General features: G+C 40.3%; 1 protein-coding gene across 1 annotated transcript in view; it reads right to left on the bottom strand.

The window, feature by feature from the left end:
- Positions 1-22,510, bottom strand: part of LOC121538374 (cadherin-related family member 2-like) — a 41,223-nt gene that overhangs the window by 16,312 nt on the left and 2,401 nt on the right. Inside the window, exons 2-17 of the mRNA XM_045212276.1 lie at positions 16,165-16,237; positions 15,716-15,784; positions 15,440-15,585; positions 14,862-14,912; positions 14,320-14,409; positions 8,990-9,079; positions 8,632-8,754; positions 7,691-7,837; positions 7,266-7,341; positions 6,977-7,089; positions 6,643-6,870; positions 6,231-6,386; positions 5,330-5,494; positions 5,046-5,107; positions 4,562-4,805; positions 3,566-3,799 (exon numbers count right to left, since the gene is read on the bottom strand). Coding sequence (XP_045068211.1) covers positions 3,566-3,799; positions 4,562-4,805; positions 5,046-5,107; positions 5,330-5,494; positions 6,231-6,386; positions 6,643-6,870; positions 6,977-7,089; positions 7,266-7,341; positions 7,691-7,837; positions 8,632-8,754; positions 8,990-9,079; positions 14,320-14,409; positions 14,862-14,912; positions 15,440-15,585; positions 15,716-15,784; positions 16,165-16,213 — 2,043 coding nt within the window. The 5' untranslated portion in view covers positions 16,214-16,237. The remainder of the gene's footprint in view (positions 1-3,565; positions 3,800-4,561; positions 4,806-5,045; positions 5,108-5,329; positions 5,495-6,230; positions 6,387-6,642; positions 6,871-6,976; positions 7,090-7,265; positions 7,342-7,690; positions 7,838-8,631; positions 8,755-8,989; positions 9,080-14,319; positions 14,410-14,861; positions 14,913-15,439; positions 15,586-15,715; positions 15,785-16,164; positions 16,238-22,510) is intronic.

Below are 22,510 nucleotides of genomic sequence, written 5' to 3'. Positions count from 1 at the left end.
GTCATGCGTGCATACATATTTTTTTTGTGTATGGGTGGTCCCGGGGATCGAACCCACTACCTTAGTGTTACAAGCGCTGTGCTCTACCAGCTGAGCTACAGAGGACCCATGCGTGGTCCCATGGTGTTTATACTTGCGTACCATTGTTTGTAAAGATGAACGTGGTAACTTCAGGTGTTTGGAAATTGCTCCCAAGGATGAACCAGACTTGTGGAGGTCTACCATTTTTTTTTCTGAGGTCTTGGCTGATTTCGTGGATGGTTTTCCCTTTGTAATCCGTGATTGTCTGGAGTCCCTGCCACATACGTCTCATGTCTGAGCCGCTGAATTGTGACTCCACTTTGTCTCTGTACTGACGTTTTGCCTGTTTGACTGCCTTATGGAGGGCATAACTGAACTGTTTGTATTCATTGCCGTGGTTAGATGTGATGGTTTGCGCTTTCAGTTTTGAATGAATGCTGCCATCTATCCACATTTTTGGTATGGGTAGGATTTAATCGTCACAGTGGGAACAACATCCCCTATACACTTCCTGATGAACTCAGTCGTCCTGTCCCTTTGCAGAAAAACAGCCCCAAAGCATGATGTTTCCACCCCCATGCTTCACAGTAGGTATGGTGTTCTTTGGATGCAACTCAGCATTCTTTGTCCTCCCAAACAGACGCGAGTTGAGTTTTTACCAAAAAGTTATATTTTGGTTTCATCTGACCATATGACATTCTCCCAATCCTCTTCTGGATCATCCAAATGCACTCTAGCAAACTTCAGACGGGCCTGGACATGTACTGGCTAACGCAAGCGGGGACACGTCTGGCACTGCAGGATTTGGAGTCCCTGGCGGCGTAGTGTGTTACTGATGGTAGGCTTTGTTACTTTGGTCCCAGCTCTCTGCAGGTCATTCACTAGGTCCCCCGTGTGGTTCTGGGATTTTTGCTCACCGTTCTTGTGATCATTTTGACCCCACGGGTGAGATCTTGCGCGGAGGCCCCAGATCGAGGGAGATTATCAGTGGTCTTGTATGTCTTCCATTTCCTAATAATTGCTCCCACAGTTAATTTCTTCAAACCAAGCTGCTTCCCTATTGCAGATTCAGTCTTCCCAGCCTGGTGCAGGTCTACAATTTTGTTTCTGGTGTCCTTTGACAGCTCTTTGGTCTTGGCCATAGTGGAGTTTGGAGTGTGACTGTTTGAGGTTGTGGACAGGTGTCTTTTATACTGATAACAAGTTCAAACAGGTGCCATTAATACAGGTAACGAGTGGAGGACAGAGGAGCCTCTTAAAGAAGAAGTTACAGGTCTGTGAGAGCCAGAAATCTTGCTGGTTTGTAGGTGACCAAATACTTATTTTCCACCATAATTTGCAAATAAATTCATAAAAAAATTATTTTCTCAATTTGTCTGTCATAGTTGACGTGTACCTATGATGAAAGTTACAGGCCTCTCTCATCTGTTTAAGTGGGAGAAATTGCACAATTGGTGGCTGACTAAATACTTTTTTCCCCCACTGTACATCATTGTCATTCTCAGAGGTAACCCGGAATATATCCCAGTCCGCGTGATCAAAACAATCTTGAAGCATGGATTCCGATTGGTCAGACCAGCGATGAATAGACCTTAGCACGTGTACTTCCTGTTTGAAGAGAGGAGCAGAATGGAGTCGTGATCTGATTTGCCAAAGGGAGGGCGGGGGAGGGCCTTGTAGCCATCCCGGAAGGGAGAGTAACAATGGTAGAGAGTTTTTGAAGCTGAAGTACTACAGGCAATGTATTGACAGAACTTTGGCATCGTTTTCCTTAGATTTGCTTTGTTAAAATCCCCTGCTACAATAAATGCGGCCTCAGGATATGTGGTTTCCAGTTTGCACAAAGCCAAGTGTAGTTCCTTGTGGGCCGTTGTGGTATCGGCTTGAGGGGGAATATACACGGCTCTCTTGGGAGGTAATGCGGATGGCATTTGATTGTGAGGTATTCTAGGTCGGGTGAACAAAAGGACTTGACTTCCTGTACGTTACCACAAAATGAGTAGTTAGTCATGAAACATACACCTCTGCCTTTCTTCTTCCCGGAGAGTTTTTTATTTTATTTTTATTTATTTTAAAGTCATTTAGCAGACGCTCTTATCCAGAGCGACTTACAGGAGCAATTAGGGTTAAGTGCCTTGCTCAAGGGCACGTCGACAGATTTTTCACCTAGTCGGCTCGGGGATTAGAACCAGCGACCTTTCGGTTACTAGCACAACGCTCTTACCCACTAAGCTACCTGCCGTCCATAACCCCATGACATTAATTCAGTGAACTGGAGCTACTACTGGAGCTCCTTGTCTGTCATATCTTCATCATCATCCTCCTCCTCATCATCATCAGAGTCATCTTCTACCTCCTCTTCATCACTGGATGTGTCGATGTCGTCCTCCAGGTCTTCATCCTCGGAGTCTGATGTTCTGCCCTTCTTTGCCATCCTTCCCTGCTCTGGGTTGTCGAGGATTTTCAATTTATTTGGATTTTGCTCCAAGTACTTTGCCTGTTCCTTTGGGAACATGGTATTAAACCAGCTGTGTAGCTCTACTTGGTTCTCCCTGGTCCTCTCCTGGGCCATTATCTGGTAGCATTCCTTTTCCTTCTGGGGCAGCTTCTTCCACAGTGGGCTGACCACGGACATGCACTCCCTGGAGCTGAGGTGGCTCGACTCGGCTCTCAGCTCCGCCATCTTCTCGCTGTAGAACATTGTGTGACCCCCACTCAGGTGGTTTTCTTGGGCTCGCCTTGAAACTTAATTTTCATCCCTTTTTGGGCAGCCAACGTTGAGGTCTGCACGCTTTTCCTGTTCTCCACTAGCATGCGCTGCTGCTCCTTATCTGTCACAGTACACAAAAATCAGTTCATGTTGACCTCGTATTCTTTCTGCACGAGTTCTTTATTCCTCTCTGCACGATGTACTGAGAACCCAGCTGGCTGTATGGACGGGGTAGTATATCTGGAGAGAGCCATGATTCCGTGAAAGTATGTTCCAGTCCCTTATGTCTCTCTGGAAGGAGATCCTCGCCCTGAGCTTGTCTACTTTATTGTCCAGGGTCTGAAAATTAGCGAGTAATATACTTGGAAGCAGTGGATGGTGTGCACGCCTCCTGAGTCGGACTAGAAGTCCACTCCGAATACCTCTTCTCCGCTGGTGGCATCTTGGAGCAGCCTCAGGGATAAGTTCAATTGCCTTGGGGGGGGTACGAACGAATGATCCAATTCAGCAAAGTCGTATTCCTGGTCGTAATGCTGGTGAGTTACCGCCGCTCTGATATCCAGAAGTTATTTCCGGCTGTATGTAATAATGCAACAAAAAAAAACAACGTTTTGGGCTAATAATGTAAGAAATATCAAACAAATTAAAAAATAAATGCAAAGTTGCTTCGGACCTAGCAACAGAGCTGCCAAGGGAACCTGATCCAATATTAACATTCCTACTCTGAGACACTTTGTGAATACGGGCCCAGAAATATGACATGGGGTTTTGGTACCAATACACCTGTTCACTTGTTCCGTTCAAAGGTTTGTGAGGGATGGACGGTGATCCTACCTCCACATTGATGACGACTGGCACCCAGGTGGACAGTGGTGGGCTGCCTTTGTCAGTTGCTGTCACGTTTAACTTAACCTGCCCATTATCCTCGTCCTGCATGGCCTCTCTGTCTAGCGGGCCATTGTTCTCCAACCAGCCTGTGGTGGGGTCAATGGTGAAGTTGGCACTGTAGTCACTGGTCACTATTCCGTACTCGATCTCGCTGTTGGGTGGCTCATCTCTGTCAGTAGCCTAAAAAAACGAGAAGAAGGAAGAAAATCATCCACAACTAGAAGCAGCACAGAGGTCTATCTAGGTAGCAAAATTCTGGTAACTTTCCCCAAATTCCTCAAAGTTTTCCAGAAATCCCAGTTGGAAGATACCTGGAATTCAGTACGGAATAAGCAGGAAATCTGGAATCCTCTGACCTGGATTTTTAGAAAACCTGGGAATATATTTGGAAAGTTACTGGAATTTTCCTGGTCTACGGGTCTGCCATAGAGCAACATAGGGGTCAGCTGTAGAGCAGTATTAACCCTTTGGTTACTGCGTGTAGAGCAGGGGTCTCAAACTCATTCCATGGAGGGCCCCAGTGGCTGCTGGATGTTGTTGTGTCCAATGAAGACCTAGACCACCAGGTGAGGGGACTTCCTAACTAATCACTGACCTTAATGGATAAATGAAGTACAAGGAAGGAGTGAAAACCCTGCAAACTCTCAGCCCTCCATGGAATGAGTTTGACACCTGTGGTGTGGAGCAGGGGTTTTCTAACATCTCCTCGGGGACCCCCAGGCGTTCCATGTTTTTATTTATTTATACAAGGGTCAATTAAGGAACAATTTCTTTTTTTACAATGCTTATTCCACACTTGGATTCAACTTGTCAACTAATCATCAAGTCCTTGATTAGGTGAATCAGTTGAGCTAGTTCAGGGCTACAACAAAATTATAAAACGTCTAGGGGTCCCTGAGGAGAGGTTTGGAAATCCACTTGTATAGAGACGCAGATACTGACCTGTACTTGAATTCTCAGGTTTGAGCCCTCTTTCACAAAGTCGATGTAGGATTCTCTGTTGAACTGTGGTGTCTGGTCGTTGATGTCTGTCAGTGTGATTTGTAACACGGTGGTCCCCGTGTTGTTGGCCTGGTCTCTTGCTTGCAGAGTTGCAGAATGCAGGGAGATGACCTCGCGGTCAATCAGTTTGCTGTTTGTCACAAAGATGCGCCCTGTCTTTGCATCCACATCGAAGTACTTTAGTCTGAAAACCAGAAATCCCTTTTAGTATTTAGTTCTCATGTATTGGGTCTCGTTTCAACAAACTTTGCCACCCCAATGTCAGACAACATCAAAGTTGATATACTGTATATTGTTAATGTTGTATGTTGTATGAAAGCCTATTATAAAGGAAACTACATTAATGAAGAATCATAAAGACATAAGAAAACCCTGGAATTCATTACAATACAACATACAGTATAATGGAATGCAGTGTACATACATGCTGTCTGGAAGAAGTCTGTATCTGATGCTGTCTTCATCCATAGTATCGGGATCGGTTGCCTGGGGGGGGGGGGGGAGTAGAGCAACAATCAAAACAGAGGCAAGAACACAATCAAAGGCCGAATCACATTTTTTTACAAGAGTGTTTGATTTTACATAGCAGTGTGTCCTGGGTTGAGTGACTTAACACTGGATACTTCAACACACCGTTCAAATCAAACACGGCGCGCATTGCACATTGGTTGAATTCCAGCCAGACTGGTAACAATAACATGGACCTACTGTTATCGTGTCCACAGCGGTTCCATTAGGACTGTGCTCATCAACCTCGAGGTCGTAGGTTTCTTTGGGGAACGTGGGGCTGTTGTCATTAATGTCTGTGATCTGAATGGTGACTGTGGCCGTGGAACAGCAGTCTACCGTGTTGGAGAGATCCTCGGCGATAATCTGCACAGGAAAAACAACCACGACTCACCTCACGTTTAAACACACACTTTCGGACAGAGTTAGAATGTTGGTTCTTTGTGGTGAATATCAATAAGTAAACCTCGGGTTAAAAAGCTGTGCACTATTTGGTGAAGAGGGTGCCATTTGAGACAGAGTGTTGGTTTTTGAAAATGGTGATATGATCGTCAAAACAATATTTTTTTGGGGTACAATGTATTGTTGATCATGCGGTATCATTGTTCACGTTCTGCAGCTTGGAAACCGGCCCGTTAGAGACCGTTAAATGTCTCTCACGTGTCCGAAGTTCACCTGGCTATACCGTGTGAAGGGTGCAGTGCTACCTCCTTCCACATCAGTAATCACCCTGTGTGCAATGGATCCTATAATGTGTTTGCCGTCTTAACTACACAAAACCTGTTTCAGCAAAGCTAGGATAATTCTGGCATTGGACACACTCCAAACCACTTAGTTTGTCTGGTTGAATTCTTCAATCAACTTGTCACACATCTTCTTTGAAAATGTTGTCAAATGTATTTGAATGATTATGATGACCTGGTGATTCTTGATGATTTGACTGTTTGTCTATGGTTTCAGTCAGTCAAAATATAGTGAAGACGTTTGCCACATTATGTGGACATAGTACCCTACTTTTGACCCGGTCCTTATTGGGTGGAAAAGTAGTGCACTAAATAGGGAATAGGTTGCCATTTGGGACACATAAAGTTTTACTTCTTACCTGGACAACCATTGATGTCTTCGTCTCGTAGTCCACAGCCTGGGAGTTCTTGACCATGATCTGAACTAGGCTTTCTGAGTAGGCAATCTGTGGCGACACACTGAACGCATCCTTGTCTGGTCCGGCAAGGCTTAGTTTGAATCTTCCATTGTCTCCCTACATCAGAATACAGATGTTGACCGATTTTCTCACATGACTTTGATGTTTAAAAAATAAATACAAATGTGTGATTAGGGTTGCAAAATTCTGGTAACTTTTTTGAAAAATCCTAGGTTTTCCAGTAATCCTTGTTGGAGGATTCCAGATTTTGTTATTCATTACTCCTTTTCCCCTCCTAATTCCGGGAATCTTCCAACCAATAGTTCCAGAAAATTCCAAAATGTTGCAACCCTATTTGTTATAAAGGGCTGACCTGATCCAGATCTTTGGCTTTGATGTTGAGGCCGTCGACTGGAACACCCATGGAGGAGTGCTCAAAGATGTTGGCCGTGAAGCTGCTGGCCTCCACGCAGGGATCGGTGGGATTCACACCGCAGCTATAAAATTTAGGCTTGTTGTCGTTGATGTCACCGATGGTAATCCGCACCTCAGTAGTGGTGTGGGCTTGGGTCCCCAGGACACTTGGATTCTCCTCCGTTGCCTGGAATTGTAGTTTTATTAACAGTAGGTCAGCTCGAAAATGAAATATTGTCTTTCGGATAATTACTTTTGGAAATGCTGTAAAGGATTAAGCAATAAAAGCATACCGTCACTTCAAGGACGACGACGAAATTGATATCCATCAAAGCCTCTCGGTCGATATCACCTTTGACAGATATGATTCCATCACTGGCTGTGATCTCAAACAGGTCATTGGTACCTGCAAAATAAAAAAACATATTATCAGAGTTCAATCTTCATCCTAATTCCAACAATTTAAAAAATATTTTTATTCCTTTATCTTTTCAAGAGTTTTCAGCACAACGGCGATGGACTGATGTTTCCCGCTAACAACCTGAAATGAGCAGATGTTCAGAGAGATGTAGTTTTGCTCACCTTCAATGCTGTAGGTGATGGCATCATTGATTCCTGTGTCCTGATCAATTGCTTGCACTTTAAACACAGGCTGGCCCTGAAATGAAAGAGAGACAGTAGAGTCCAGTGAAAGGCTGACGTCAACAAAGGCTTTTGTCCCCTGTTTGCCACCCCAAAAGTTGTAAATGTCCCTGTTTCAAAAAGTAGTGCACCAAATAAGGAAAAGGGTGCCATTTGGGACCTTAACGTTTACAATTGTTTATCTATTTAGGAAGATGTGTGTGTACTGGAATACGGCACATAGCTGCTGTGTACAACAACACTAAACCAATAAAAAAGGACTTAGCTGTTGGTCGAAACGCACGATGGGAACATCGTTTCACATTCTCAGGCGGTTGAACTATGTACTAAAGGGAAAGTGCCAATTTTGGCAACACCTGACTTACCACAGGAGAATGCTCATTGACAGTGGTCGCGTAAGGAGTGCTTAGAAACTGTGGATCCAGGTCTGGGATGTCCACCACGGTGATGAAGGCAAAGGCAGTGTTGGACTGATAAACAGTTCCTTCATTATACACAGGGCCTCCACCATCCTGTGAGGGGAAACACAAATCACAAACAGAAAACCAAATTTAATAGGCCAGTTTCTCAGATTAAGCCCACAACTGGACCAAAAAGCATGATCAATTCCAGAAAGGACTTGTTTTTATAGGAATCCAGAAAACCACTTCCAGTAAGTGACTAGTAAGTGACTAGTGAAGATACAGTGAATAGAGAAGTGTCGAGATGGGCTAGTGAATAGAGAAGTGTCGAGATGGGCTAGTGAATAGAGAAGTGTTGAGATGGGCTAGTGAATAGAGAAGTGTTGAGATGGGCTAGTGAATAGAGAAGTGTTGAGATGGGCTAGTGAATAGAGAAGTGTTGAGATGGGCTAGTGAATAGAGAAGTGCTGAGATGGGCTAGTGAATAGAGAAGTGTTGAGATGGGCTAGTGAATAGAGAAGTGTTGAGATGGGCTAGTGAATAGAGAAGTGTTGAGATGGGCTATTGAATAGAGAAGTGTTGAGATGGGCTAGTGAATAGAGAAGTGTTGAGATGGGCTAGTGAATAGAGAAGTGTTGAGATGGGCTAGTGAATAGAGAAGTGTTGAGATGGGCTAGTGAATAGAGAAGTGTTGAGATGGGCTAGTGAATAGAGAAGTGTCGAGATGGGCTAGTGAATAGAGAAGTGTTGAGATGGGCTAGTGAATAGAGAAGTGTCGAGATGGGCTAGTGAATAGAGAAGTGTTGAGATGGGCTAGTGAATAGAGAAGTGCTGAGATGGGCTAGTGAATAGAGAAGTGTCGAGATGGGCTAGTGAATAGAGAAGTGTCGAGATGGGCTACTTACTGTTGCCTTGATCTTCAACCGATAGAAAGTGCTCAAACTGGTAAAACTCAGTGTTTTAATCAGTTTGACTTCGCCATTATACTCATTGATAGAAAAATGAGTTAGTCCATCATTTGGACTAGCCTAGAAATGAGGAGAGAGTTGGGTTTAAATAAATGTAGTCGATATAACAATCTTAAGCCATATTGTCTGTTCTAATTTGCCCCAATGTCTGTTGAGAAGGGATTGCATTATTATCTGCTACATGACTAATGTTGGGGGTGTTATGTGGTCCCCCCGTTCACTGTTTATGTTTTGAGTCAGGTTCACTTATGTATCAATACAGAAAATCTCCTTTGTGTCCAAAAGCAATACTTACCTCATCAATGCTGTACTTTACAACACCAGCAAGTCCAGCATCTACGTCTTTGGCAGATACTTGAAACAGAAGAGTGTCCGAGGCGGTATTCTAATAACAAAAAACAGACAGAGGGAGGCAAGGACGTTGGAGGCAAAATAGTACTTTTTTCATCACCATTTAGAAAAGTACCCTTTTCAAAAGCAGAGCGGAATGATTGTCTCCCGACTACACACACTAGCAACGGACCCGGTTAGATGTAGATTTTCCGTACTAAGTCTTATAGGATCAAGTGAGAATGAAATCACTGAGGATTACCAGCAAACTACATACAGAATTAACTGTAGGCTAAAAGCTCACTGCTATCAGTAGGCCTGTAGCACCTTTAAATGGGCAGTGCAGTCAAACACGTAATTTTCCTTTTTTGTACAGTGCATTCGGAAAGTATTCAGACCCCTTTACTTTTTCCACATTTTGCTACGTTACAGCCTTATTCTATTTTATTTATATATTTTTTGTATTATTAATCTATACACAGTACCCAATAAAAAAAATTTAAAAATTACATAAGTATTCAGACCCTTTACTCAGTACTTTGTTGAAGCTTTACCAGTTGGGTATGATGCTACAAGCTTGGCACACCTGTATTTGGGGAGTTTCTCCCATTCTTCTCTGCAGATCCTCTCAAGCTCTGTCAGGTTGGATGGGGAGCGTCGCTGCACAGCTATTTTCAGGTCTCTCCAGAGATGTTAGATCGGGTTCAATTCCGAGACTTGTCCCGAAGCCACTCCTGCGTTGTCTTGGCTGTGTGCTTAGGGTCGTTGCCCTGTTGGAAGGTGAACCTTCACCCCAGTCTAGTCAGGATCGAGAGAAAGATGAACTGAGCAAAGTACAGAGAGATCCTTGATGAAAACCTGCTCCAGAGCGCTCAGGACCTCAGACTGGGGCGAAGGTTCACCTTCCAACAGGACAACGACCCTAAGCACACAGCCAAGACAACCTGACAGAGCTTGAGAGGATCTGCAGAGAACAATGGCAGAAACTCCCCAAATACAGGTGTCCAAGCTTGTAGATGTCATACCCAAGAAGACTCAAGGCTGTAATCGCTGCCAAAGGTGCTTCAACAAAGTACTGAGTAAAGGTTCTGAAAACGTATGTAAATATGATATTTCCGTTTTTTATTTGTATAAATGTGCAAACATTTTAAAAACCAGTTGTTGCTTTGTCATTATGGGGTATTGTGTGTAGATTGATGAGAGAAAAATATCAATTTAATCAATTTTAGAACAAGGCTGTAACGTAACAAAATGTGGAAAAAGTCAAGGGGCCTGAATACTTTCCGAATGCACTGTATATATATATTATATATTTCCACACTACATCAAAATAACACTTTAAAATTAAAAATGATGATAATGCCCTTTTAGTGTAAGAACTTTTTAAAGAAACAAAAACGCCTGTAATTTCAGCCTGTTCTGGTGGGATGGAGTTATTGGCCCACAGCATCATTATTCTGACCAATGACCAGTCGTTTCTGATCTGATCATATTTGATTTGCATATGTATCCTACTTTGAAGGGGAAGGCTGTAGAGTCTAGACGATCCTATACGCCAATCAGGGCTGTGTAGGTAAATATATTTAAATTTGTATCAACACGCCTACAAGATCGGACTGAGCATATTACAAATATAGTTGGGAGTTATTTTCATGAAATAAACACATACAGTGATGATAAAAAAATAGAAAGACCACTAATCTCAATATGATCAGGCATAGTCAGTTGTAGGGAAGGAACGTTACCGGTAACTTTCAAAATGTGCCATTAAACTAACTGAATTTTTAAAACATTAAAAGATTTTAGGGAATTTTCATAACATAATATCCTTTATATTGTTACATTAGTTCTTTCTTTATTTACTATGTCAATATATCTTTGTTGGAAAGGTATATGAGCAGAACTAGTGGCAGTTGTGAAAAAAGTCAACAGTTGGTAGTGTTTGTAGAGTTCATTGCAAATTATATAATTGTTTTTTCATTAATAATTATGTTGTTTTTTACTAGAAACTCATGGACACAGATATACAGTGCCTTCAAAAAGTATTCACACCCCTTGAATTTTCCACATTTTGTTGTGTTACAGCCTGAATTTAAAATGGATAAAATTGAAATTTTGTGTCACTGGCCTACACACAATACCCAAAAATATCATAGTGGAAATATGTTTTTAGGCATTTACAAATTAATAAACAAATAAAAGCTGCATTTTCTTAAGTCAATAAGTAGTTTACATACACCTTAGCCAAATACATTTAAACTCAGTTTTTCACAATTGCTGACATTTAATCCTAGTAAAAATTCCCTGTCTTAGGTCAGTTCGGATCACCACTTTATTTTAAGAATGTGAAATGTCAGAGTAATAATAGACAGAATGATTTAGTTCAGCTTTTATTTATTTCATCACATTCCCAGTGGGGCAGAAGTTTACATACACTCAATTAGTATTTGGTAGCATTGCCTTTAAATTGTTTAACTTGGGTCAAACGTTTCGGGTAGCCTTCCACAAGCTTCCCACAATAAATTGGGTGAATTTTGGCCCATTCCTCCTGACAGAGCTCTGAGTCAGGTTTGTAGGCCTTCTTGCTCGCACACACTTTTTCAGTTCTGATACAAATGTTCTATAAGATTGAGGTCAGGGCTTTGTGATGGCCACTCCAATACTTTGACTTTGTTGTCCTTAAGCCATTTTGCCACAACTTTGGAAGTATGCTTGGGGTCATTGTCCATTTTGAAGACCCATTTGAAGACCCATTTGCGACCAAGCTTTAACTTCCTGACTGATGTCTTGAGATGTTGCTTCAATATATCCACATAATTTTCCTTCCTCATGATGCCATCTATTTTATGAAGTGCACCAGTCCCTCCTGCAGCAAAGCACCCCCACAGCATGATGCTGCCACCCCCGTGCTACACGGTTGAAATTGTGTTCTTTGGCTTGCAAGCAGCCCCCTTTTTCCTCCAAACATAACGATGGTCATTATGGCCAAACAGTTCTATTTTCTTCAGACCAGAGGACATTTCTCCAAAAAGTACAATCTTTGTCCCCATGTGCAGTTGCAAACCGTAGTCTGGCTTTTTATGGCGGTTTTGGAGCAGTGGCTTCTTCCTTGCTGAGCGGCCTTTCAGGTTATATCGATATAGGACTCGTTTTACTGTGGATATAGATACTTTTGTACTTGTTTCCTCCAGCATCTTCACAAGGTCCTTTGCTGCTGTTCTGGGATTTATTTACACTTTTCGCACCAAAGTACGTTAATCTCTAGGAGACAGAACACGTCTCCTTCCTGAGCCGGTATGACGGTTGCGTGGTCCCATGGTGTTTATACTTTCGATATTATTGTTTGTACAGATGAACGTGGTACCTTCAGGTGTTTGGAAATTGCTCCCAAGGATGAACCAGACTTGTGGAGGTCTACAATTTTTTTTATGATGTCTTGGCTGATTTCTTTTGATTTTCCCATGATGTCAAGCAAAAAGGCACTGAGTTTGAAGGTAGACCTTGAAATACATCCACAGGTACACCTCCAATTGACTCAAATGATGTCAATTAGCCTATTAGAAGCTTCTAAAGCCATGACATAATTTTTTTCATGCATAAAGTAAATGTCCTAACTGACTTGCCAAAACTATAGTTTGTTAACAAGACATGTGTGAAGTGGTTGGAAAATGAGTTTTAATGATTCCAACCTAAAGTGTATGTAAACTTCCGACTTCAACTGTATGCACGCACCACTTTTCCTTGATTTATTTTTTAGAATTTTTGGAAACTAGTTAATTTTTTCATTTCACTTTATCAGTTTGGACTATTTTGTGTATGTCCATTACATGAAATCCAAATAAAAATCAAATTGAATTACAGGTTGTAATGCAACAAAATAGGAAAAACGCCAAGGGGGATGAACACTTTTGCAAGGCACTGTATTGGTAAAAAAATAAAAAAATAAAAGCAGACATTGAATATCCCTTTGATGGTGAAGTTATTAATTACACTTCGGATGGTGCATCAATACACCCAGTCACTACAAAGATACAGGCGTCCTTCCTAACTCAGTTGCCGTAGAGGAAGGAAACCACTCAGGGATTTCACCATGAGGCCAAGGATGACTTTAAAACAATTACAGAGTTTAATGGCTGTGATAGGAAAAACTGAGGATGGATCAACAACATTGTAGTTACTCCACAATACTAACCTAATTGACAGAGTGAAAAGAAGGATGCTTGTACAGAATAACAAATATTCCAAAGCATGCATCCTGTTTGCAATAAGGCACTAAAGTAAAACTGAGAAAAATGTGGCAAAGAAATTCATTTTATGTCCTGAATACAAAGCATTATGTTTGGGGAAATCCAACACAACACATCACTGAGTACCACTCTTCACATTTTCAAGCATGGTGGTGGCTGCATCATGTTATGGGTATGCTTGTCATCAGCAAGGACTATGGAGTTTTTTAGGATTAGAGCTAAGCACAGGCAAAATGCTAGAGAAAAACCTGGTTCAGTCTGCTTCCAACAGACACTGGGAGACAAATTCACCTTTCAACAGGACAGTAACCTAAAACACAAGGCCAAATATACACTGGAGTTGCTTACCAAGATGACACTGAATGTTCCTGAGTGGCCTAGTTACAGTTTTGACTTAAATCGACTTGATAATCTATGGCAAGACTTGAAAATGGCTGTCTAGCAATGATCAACAACCAACTTGACAGAGCAAATATTTTACAATCCAGGTGTGCAAAGCTCTTAGAGACTTACCCAGAAAGACTCACAGCTGTAATCGCTGACAAAGGTGATTCTAACATGTATTGACTCAGTGGTGTGAATACTTCTGTAAATTAGATATTTTTGTATTTCATTTTCAATACATTTGCTAAAATGTCTAAAAACATGTTTTCACTTCATTTAACTTTTATTGTGTGTCGATGGGTGAGAAGAAAATCTATTGAATCCATTTTGAATTCAAGCTTTAACAACAAAATATGGAATAAGTCAAGGGATGAGAATACTTTCTTTAAATAAAATGAAAATAACATAAATACATTTCAAAAAACGTTATTCAAGTATAAATTACCAACGTTTCTATAGATTTCCCTAATTACCTGATAGTTTACCAACATTTCTGAAAATGTGGGTAACTTTGTAAATTAGTTTTGAAACCATAGTCAGTTGAGATGATTTCACAGGCTCATGAAGTTGCCCACAATTTCTTAGTTATGGCTGGAAATTAATTGAATCTGCCATATAAATGAAATTCTTATTAAAGGAATGTAAAATAAGTAATTGTACTTACTTCTTTGACATTTTCGTTGTAAGGTGCATTTTCAAATATGGGTCGGTTATCATTCGCATCTGTTATGACTATATGAATTTCTTTGCGAACCTAAAAAAGACGACATGATATATTGTTATAAAACATGTATCAATGTGTTTAAAAACAATAAATTAAATCTATAAAAGTATAGTTTAATTTTTTTAAGTTTGGTATTTTATTATGATCCCCATTAGCTGTTGCAAAAGCAGCAGCTACTCTTCCTGGGGTCCACACAAAACACGAAACATGACATAATACAGAACATTAATAGACAAGAACAGCTCAAGGACAGAACTACATAATTTCTTTAAATAAAAGGCGTAGCCTACATATCAATACATAGACACAAACTATCTAGGTCAAATAGGGGAGAGGCGTTGTGCCGTGAGGTGTTGCTTTATCTGTTTGTTGAAACCAGGTTTGATGTTTATTTGAGCAATATGAGATGGAACGGAGCTTTCTGGAATTTGTTCTGGATTTGTGGACTGTGAAAATAGTTAGAGGCTTTACTGTGAACTTACTGTATAAACACCGTCAGAAACCACAACGCCGATAGTGAATAAACCCTTGTCCTAAACAAATATAAGCAATTAGAGATTCAGGTTAGGCAAAATAAAGGCTAAAATACTGAAATATTGAAATGGCTGAAATAATACTTAAACACTGAAATGGCTGAAACAATACTGAAATACTCAAATGGCTGATAATACTAAAATGGCTGAAATAATACTAAAATAGCTGAAACAATACTCCAAATACTGAAATGGCTGAAACAATCCTGAAATAATAAAATGGCTGAAACAATCCTGAAATACTAAAATGACTGAAACAATCCGTAATTGGCTGAAACAATCCTGAAATAATTGGCTGAAACAATCCTGAAATAATAAAATGGCTGACATCCTGAAATACTTGGCTGAAACAATCCTGAAATACTAAAATGGCTGAAACAATCCTGAAATACTAAAATGGCTGAAACAATCCTGAAATACTAAAATGGCTGAAACAATCCTGAAATACTAAAATGGCTGAAACAATCCTGAAATACTAAAATGGCTGAAACAATCCTGAAATACTAAAATGGGAGTCCGGGACCTACCTCATCATCTCTCTCCAAGGGGTTCTGGACGGTTACTCTCCCTGTGTTTGGGTCGACATTAAAGTAGCTTGATTTTGTCCCTTCAATCTTGTATGTAAGTGGGTCAGAATCAGGATCAGATGCTTCTATTTGAAAGGCAAACTCATCTGAAGGGAGAGGGTGTTGGGTTGACAAAATGTGAGTCAAAAACCAGTATGTGGCAAAGAGCATGCATGAATTGACATACTATTTTGTTATAAAAAACCTTTCATATTACTGAGTACAATAAACACATACTTATTGGAGTATCTTCCACTACTTCGGCAAGAGTTGTTGAAATGCTCGGGATTCGGTTTTGGCTTTGAGCTGTAGAAAAAGCAGAGACAGTTTCATCAGAAATAAATGACGAGTAATCATATCAAGTCCAAAGCAAAATGGGTCCTACTTCACAATAATATTGATAACATTGAGTTTAAACTTCCTCGCTGTATCTGTGAAATTGCCATTAAACATACAGTATCACTGTATGAATAGACATCACATTATTAGACGTAAAGTTAATGCGGTTAAATAGACAGTGCAACAGGAGTCCTGGGTCTCTAACCACATCCTATTCACTATATAGGGTACTACTTTTGACCAGGGCTCGTATTCCCTGTGGGGTCAAAATAAATGCTCTACTTAGGGAATAAGGTGCCATTTGGGATGCAGAGAGGATGTGTTTAGAGACCCAGGTAGGTACTCACCTCCAGCGAAGAGGATCACAAGACACAGCAGCAGCAGACTGCCCTCCATCCTTCGCAGGCCTGCTAACTCAGACTACACACAAAACACCATAGAATGACATATTATATGTCAAAACACCATAGAATGACATATTATATGTCAAAACACCATAGAATGACATATTATATGTCAAAACACCATAGAATGACATATTAGCACACAAAACACCATAGAATGACATATTAGCACACAAAACACCATAGAATGACATATTAGCACACAAAACACCATAGAATGACATATTAGAACACAAAACACCATAGAATTGCATATTAGAACTCAACATGGCTGACCCTGTAAAACAACATATTTCCCTGCACCTATGTGGTGTAAGTGACATTTTCTTATTATTAGAACTCAAAATACCATTGAAGTACATTTTAGAACTCAAAATACCATAGAAGTACATTTTAGAACTCAAAATACCATTGAAGTACATTTTAGACCTCAAAATACCATTGAAGTACATTTTAGAACTCAAAATACCATTGAAGTACATTTTAGAACTCAAAACACCATAGAAGTACATTTTAGACCTGAAAACACCTTCTCAGTCAATCAGGAGAACAAGTATTTGATACACTGATGATTTTGCAGGTTTTCCTACTTACAAAGCATGTAGAGGTCTGTAATTTTTATCATAGGTACACTTCAACTGTGAGAGATGGAATCTAAAACAAAAATCCAGAAAATCACATTGTATGATTTTTAAGTAATTCATTTGCATTTTATTGCATGACATAAGTATTTGATCACCTACCAACCAGTAAGAATTCCGGCTCTCACAGACCTGTTAGTTTTTCTTTAAGAAGCCCTCCTGTTCTCCACTCATTACCTGTATTAACTGCACCTGTTTGAACTCGTTACCTGTATAAAACACACCTGTCCACACACTCAATCAAACAGACTCCAACCTCTCCACAATGGCCAAGACCAGAGAGCTGTGTAAGGACATCAGGGATAAAATTGTAGACCTGCACAAGGCTGGGATGGGCTACAGGACAATAGGCAAGCAGCTTGGTGAGAAGGCAACAACTGTTGGCGCAATTATTAGAAAATGGAAGAAGTTCAAGATGACGGTCAATCACCCTCGGTCTGGGGCTCCATGCAAGATCTCACCTCGTGGGGCATCAATGATCATGAGGAAGGTGAGGGATCAGCCCAGAACTACATGACAGGACCTGGTCAATGACCTGAAGAGAGCTGGGACCACAGTCTCAAAGAAAACCATTAGTAACACACTATGCCGTCATGGATTAAAATCCTGCAGCGCACGCAAGGTCCCCCTGCTCAAGCCAGCGCATGTCCAGGCCCGTCTGAAGTTTGCCAATGACCATCTGGATGATCCAGAGGAGGAATGGGAGAAGGTCATGTGGTCTGATGAGACAAAAATAGAGCTTTTTGGTCTAAACTCCACTTGCCGTGTTTGGAGGAAGAAGAAGGATGAGTACAACCCCAAGAACACCATCCCAACCGTGAAGCATGGAGGTGGAAACATCATTCTTTGGGGATGCTTTTCTGCAAAGGGGACAGGACGACTGCACCGTATTGAGGGTTGGATGGATGGGGCCATGTATCGCGAGATCTTGGCCAACAACCTCCTTCCCTCAGTAAGAGCATTGAAGATGGGTCGTGGCTGGGTCTTCCAGCATGACAACGACCCGAAACACACAGCCAGGGCAACTAAGGAGTGGCTCCGTAAGAAGCATCTCAAGGTCCTGGAGTGGCCTAGCCAGTCTCCAGACCAGAACCCAATAGAAAATCTTTGGAGGGAGCTGAAAGTCCGTATTGCCCAGCAACAGCCCCGAAACCTGAAGGATCTGGAGAAGGTCTGTATGGAGAAGTGGGCCAAAATCCCTGCTGCAGTGTGTGCAAACCTGGTCAAGACCTACAGGAAACGTATGATCTCTGTAATTGCAAACAAAGGTTTATGTACCAAATATTAAGTTCTGCTTTTCTGATGTATCAAATACTTATGTCATGCAATAAAATGCAAATGAATTACTTAAAAATCATACAATGTGATTTTCTGGATTTTTGTTTTAGATTCCGTCTCTCACAGTTGAAGTGTACCTATGATAAAAATGACAGACCTCTACATGCTTTGTAAGTAGGAAAACCTGCAAAATCGGCAGTGTATCAAATACTTGTTCTCCCCACTGTAGGTATCGGTGGCTGTATTTACATAGCAACACTAACATTTTAGTCATTTAGCAGACACTTATCCAGAGTGACATACAGGAGCAATTAAGGTTATGTGCTTTGCTCAAGGATACATCAACAGATTTTTTCACCTAGATTTTTCACCTAATGCTCTTAACTGCTAAGCAACCTGTCACCTCTAATAACTCAAATCTGATTTTCCTTCTATAGCCAGTATTTTTTTCTGACTGTCCACAGTCAGTTTTACATGTGACCCATATCCGATTTGTGCATTCACACTGATGTAGACTCTGAAGTAGCACACAGATGCATTGCTCAGTTTCCTGTTACTGTTCCTTTACATTTTGGGGTGGTTGTCATGGTAACGCCAGGTCATGTGCCCGCCCCCCCAACAACAACAAAAAACACATCAGAGCAAACAAATCTGATCTGAGAATCCAGACAGAGGTCACATATGGAGGATGGGGTTTGTATCAGGATTCAGATTCACATATGGAGGTGGTATAAATCTGAAGTTATTTTTGCTGTTTACACATTAGGGAAAATATCAGATAGGTATCAGGTATGCAAATAATTGCCAAAAATCTGAATTGGGCTGACTGTGTGGCCTCCAGCAATACTGTAGGTATTATCAGAGCCAGTTGTCAGTGGTTTTAGTGGAGCTTGGGATCTCCCTGCCCCCCAGCAAGCAAATCAAATGTCCTGCAACTTGTTGTGATATTGATAACCACCAGAACCAATCAATAAAATGTCACAATAAGGTGCAGGGAGAACCCCAGCTTCACTAAAATCATTAACAACTACGTGCCATTTTGTTAAATAAATGTTGTAAATATTTGGTTTTAATATCGTCACCTCTTGAAGAGCATAGTCAGAACTACACATTTCCGATTGTTGCACATTTATCTCCATCGTCAGAGTTATACAGCAAGTGGGCCTAACTGCATGCTTATCATGATCAGTAAACATCAATTGATCATGTATTTTCAGATACGTGGTGGTAGCCTATCCATTTGGCATGTAGCTAGCTAGCTAGCTAAGCGAACAACGTGTAATTTAGCTTGCTTCATCATAGATTAGGTTTTTGGAAAGAGCTCGACATCGGCAAGTCCTCGTCCTAGTAAAGTTGTCTGTCTCACTACTGTCATCACCACTATAGATGGCAAGCAAATCAAACAATATTTGGATATAGCCATCTAGTTTATCCCCTGAAAGTTAGCTTGTTAACTAGCCATATTGACGCGATCTGTTATTAGCTAGCTAGCCAATTTGACGTGGTCCATCAATAAATATAGCCTATTATGTCTGTAAGCAGCATTCATGATTAAACACTTTTTTTTTTAACTATGTTGAAAAGGGGATCATGTTAGCTAACTTCGCTAGGTAGTCCTACAGTGCCTTCAGAAAGTATTCACACCTAGGGATGTGGCGGTCATTAAACTTTGTCAGCCGGTGATTGTCAAGCAAATAACTGTTGGTCTCACGGTAATTGACCGTTAATTAACATAAACACATTTAGCATCTCCTGGCTTCCACACATAGCCTACAAGCCACTGATGCAGACCTTTGGAACATCTACATGTTAAAAAGTCTAATAAATCCATGTAATATAGCCTACACAATCACAATAAATCCATTTTTATTTTAGACAGGTCTAAAGAAACATGATATGAAGAAAATGTAGTCTATTTCAGATGAACAGAATAGCATACTCTGAGTTGTCCTTATGTTAGATCCTGATCTGGCTATGCCAAATGGCTGTGGGATACACTAGTTCATTTAGCAGACACAAGATTTGCTTAGAATTCCATGGCATTATTTTATATTATTTTATAGTATGAAGAATACAATTGAACATAGCTGAATAAAATAGAAAGGATATTTTCTCCAAACAATTTGAGGGAGTGCGCACATGCGGCTATTCTGTGTTGAGCGGTTAACAAAGAAACAGGTCCTCCTATATGTTTAATTTAGAGTTATTTATGCACTTAAGTTGTGATTACAAACATTGGGCTATACGTTTTGATTTTTAATACATTCTAAGGCTGCATGATGCGACTCTAATGAAGATTTGAAAAAAGTTGCATGAAAGGCATGAGCTCTGCTTTGTTTTTTGCTCAGGCTGTACACACTTCATCAGTCTCTCATTCACAATTTGACAAGCACTTGATGTTTTTAAATATTTTTATATTTTTAATTCTTAATTTTTATATACATTTTCTGGCGGCATTCCCTTTATGTGGCTGTGGTCGTTGTGCCCTCGGGCTGCATATCATAATTATAATTCCCTTCTCCCGGCTGCGTGCTCCGAAGCACCTCTCACTCACATGGCTCTCTCAGATAGCAAAATTCTTATTAGCAAATCACACGTGATTGGGTCCTTCTCACAGGCTACAAGTGAAGACAGACACATCGGGGACACAACTGCACGCGTCCTTAGCCAATTCTGAGGTGTATATTGAAGATGTTGGAAGAACTGTCCACATTACATTTTTTTTTGTAAGCCAACAAGATGAGTAGGCCTAACGAACAGCAGAAGCATTAGCCTATGTCAATCTACTATCCTCTATAGTACAAAAGTTGACCTATTCTATTCTGTACGAGAAATAAATACTCCAAATATAGTCTGGGACAGTTGTGGGATGCGATAGATCACAAAATAATACAACCACTAGCATAAAAAAAATAGGTTTTAAGCAATGAGGCTGACGCAACAGATCAGAACGTTTAGCTTAAAATGTTGATAAACTATTAGGCTATTTCTTCACATTATAAGCGCAACAATGTGCACATGGCAGTAGGCTATAAGTGCGAACGTTCCAAAATGCAATCAATTAGCAGGAAAACACCATTCTCAAAAGTGACCGCAAATGCGATTATGCATGTAATGCTTTTATTATAAAGGTACATTTTTATGGTGAAAATTATCTTCCCCAAACTTGAAACTCAACCGCTGCGTATGTATGCCAGTTAGGCTCTAAACCGCTTGTAAAGCAGATTCACGTGCTTAATTTTAAGAAGTTATTTGGCCGCTTTAGTTGTGATACAAACCTTATCAAAACATATAGGCCTATGGGCTAGGCTACATGAGGTGTGCAACGATGATTTGAAAAAGTCACAGAAAAAGGCATGCTCTGTTTCTCGCCTTACTGCACACAAGCTGGGCATCATTCACTAGTGATACTATGTCATTCACTAGTGATACTATGTCATTCACTAGTGATACTATGTCATTCACTAGTGATACTATGTCATTCACTAGTGATACTATGTCATTCACTAGTGATACTATGTCATTCACAAGTGATACTATATCATTCACAAGTGATACTATGTCATTCACAAGTGATACTATGTCATTCACTAGTGATACTATGTCATTCACTAGTGATACTATGTCATTCACTAGTGATACTATGTCATTCACTAGTGATACTATGTCATTCACTAGTGATACTATGTCATTCACTAGTGATACTATGTCATTCACAAGTGATACTATATCATTCACAAGTGATACTATGTCATTCACAAGTGATACTATGTCATTCACTAGTGATACTATGTCATTCACTAGTGATACTATGTCATTCACTAGTGATACTATGTCATTCACTAGTGATACTATGTCATTCACTAGTGATACTATGTCATTCACAAGTGATACTATATCATTCACAAGTGATACTATGTTTACATTTACATTTTACATTTTAGTCATTTAGCAGACGCTCTTATCCAGAGCAACTTACATTCGCTCTGTCATTCACTAGTGATACTATATCATTCACAAGTGATACTATGTCATTCACAAGTGATACTATATCATTCACAAGTGATACTATGTCATTCACTAGTGATACTATGTCATTCACAAGTGATACTATGTCATTCACAAGTGATACTATGTCATTCACTAGTGATACTATGTCATTCACTAGTGATACTATGTCATTCACTAGTGATACTATGTCATTCACTAGTGATACTATGTCATTCACAAGTGATACTATGTCATTCACAAGTGATACTATGTCATTCACTAGTGATACTATGTCATTCACTAGTGATACTATGTCATTCACTAGTGATACTATGTCATTCACTAGTGATACTATGTCATTCCCTAGTGATACTATGTCA

This window comes from Coregonus clupeaformis, unplaced genomic scaffold, assembly GCF_020615455.1.
Source record: "Coregonus clupeaformis isolate EN_2021a unplaced genomic scaffold, ASM2061545v1 scaf0004, whole genome shotgun sequence".
Classification (NCBI taxonomy): domain Eukaryota; kingdom Metazoa; phylum Chordata; class Actinopteri; order Salmoniformes; family Salmonidae; genus Coregonus; species Coregonus clupeaformis.
This window is presented reverse-complemented; position numbering and strand designations above follow the sequence as displayed.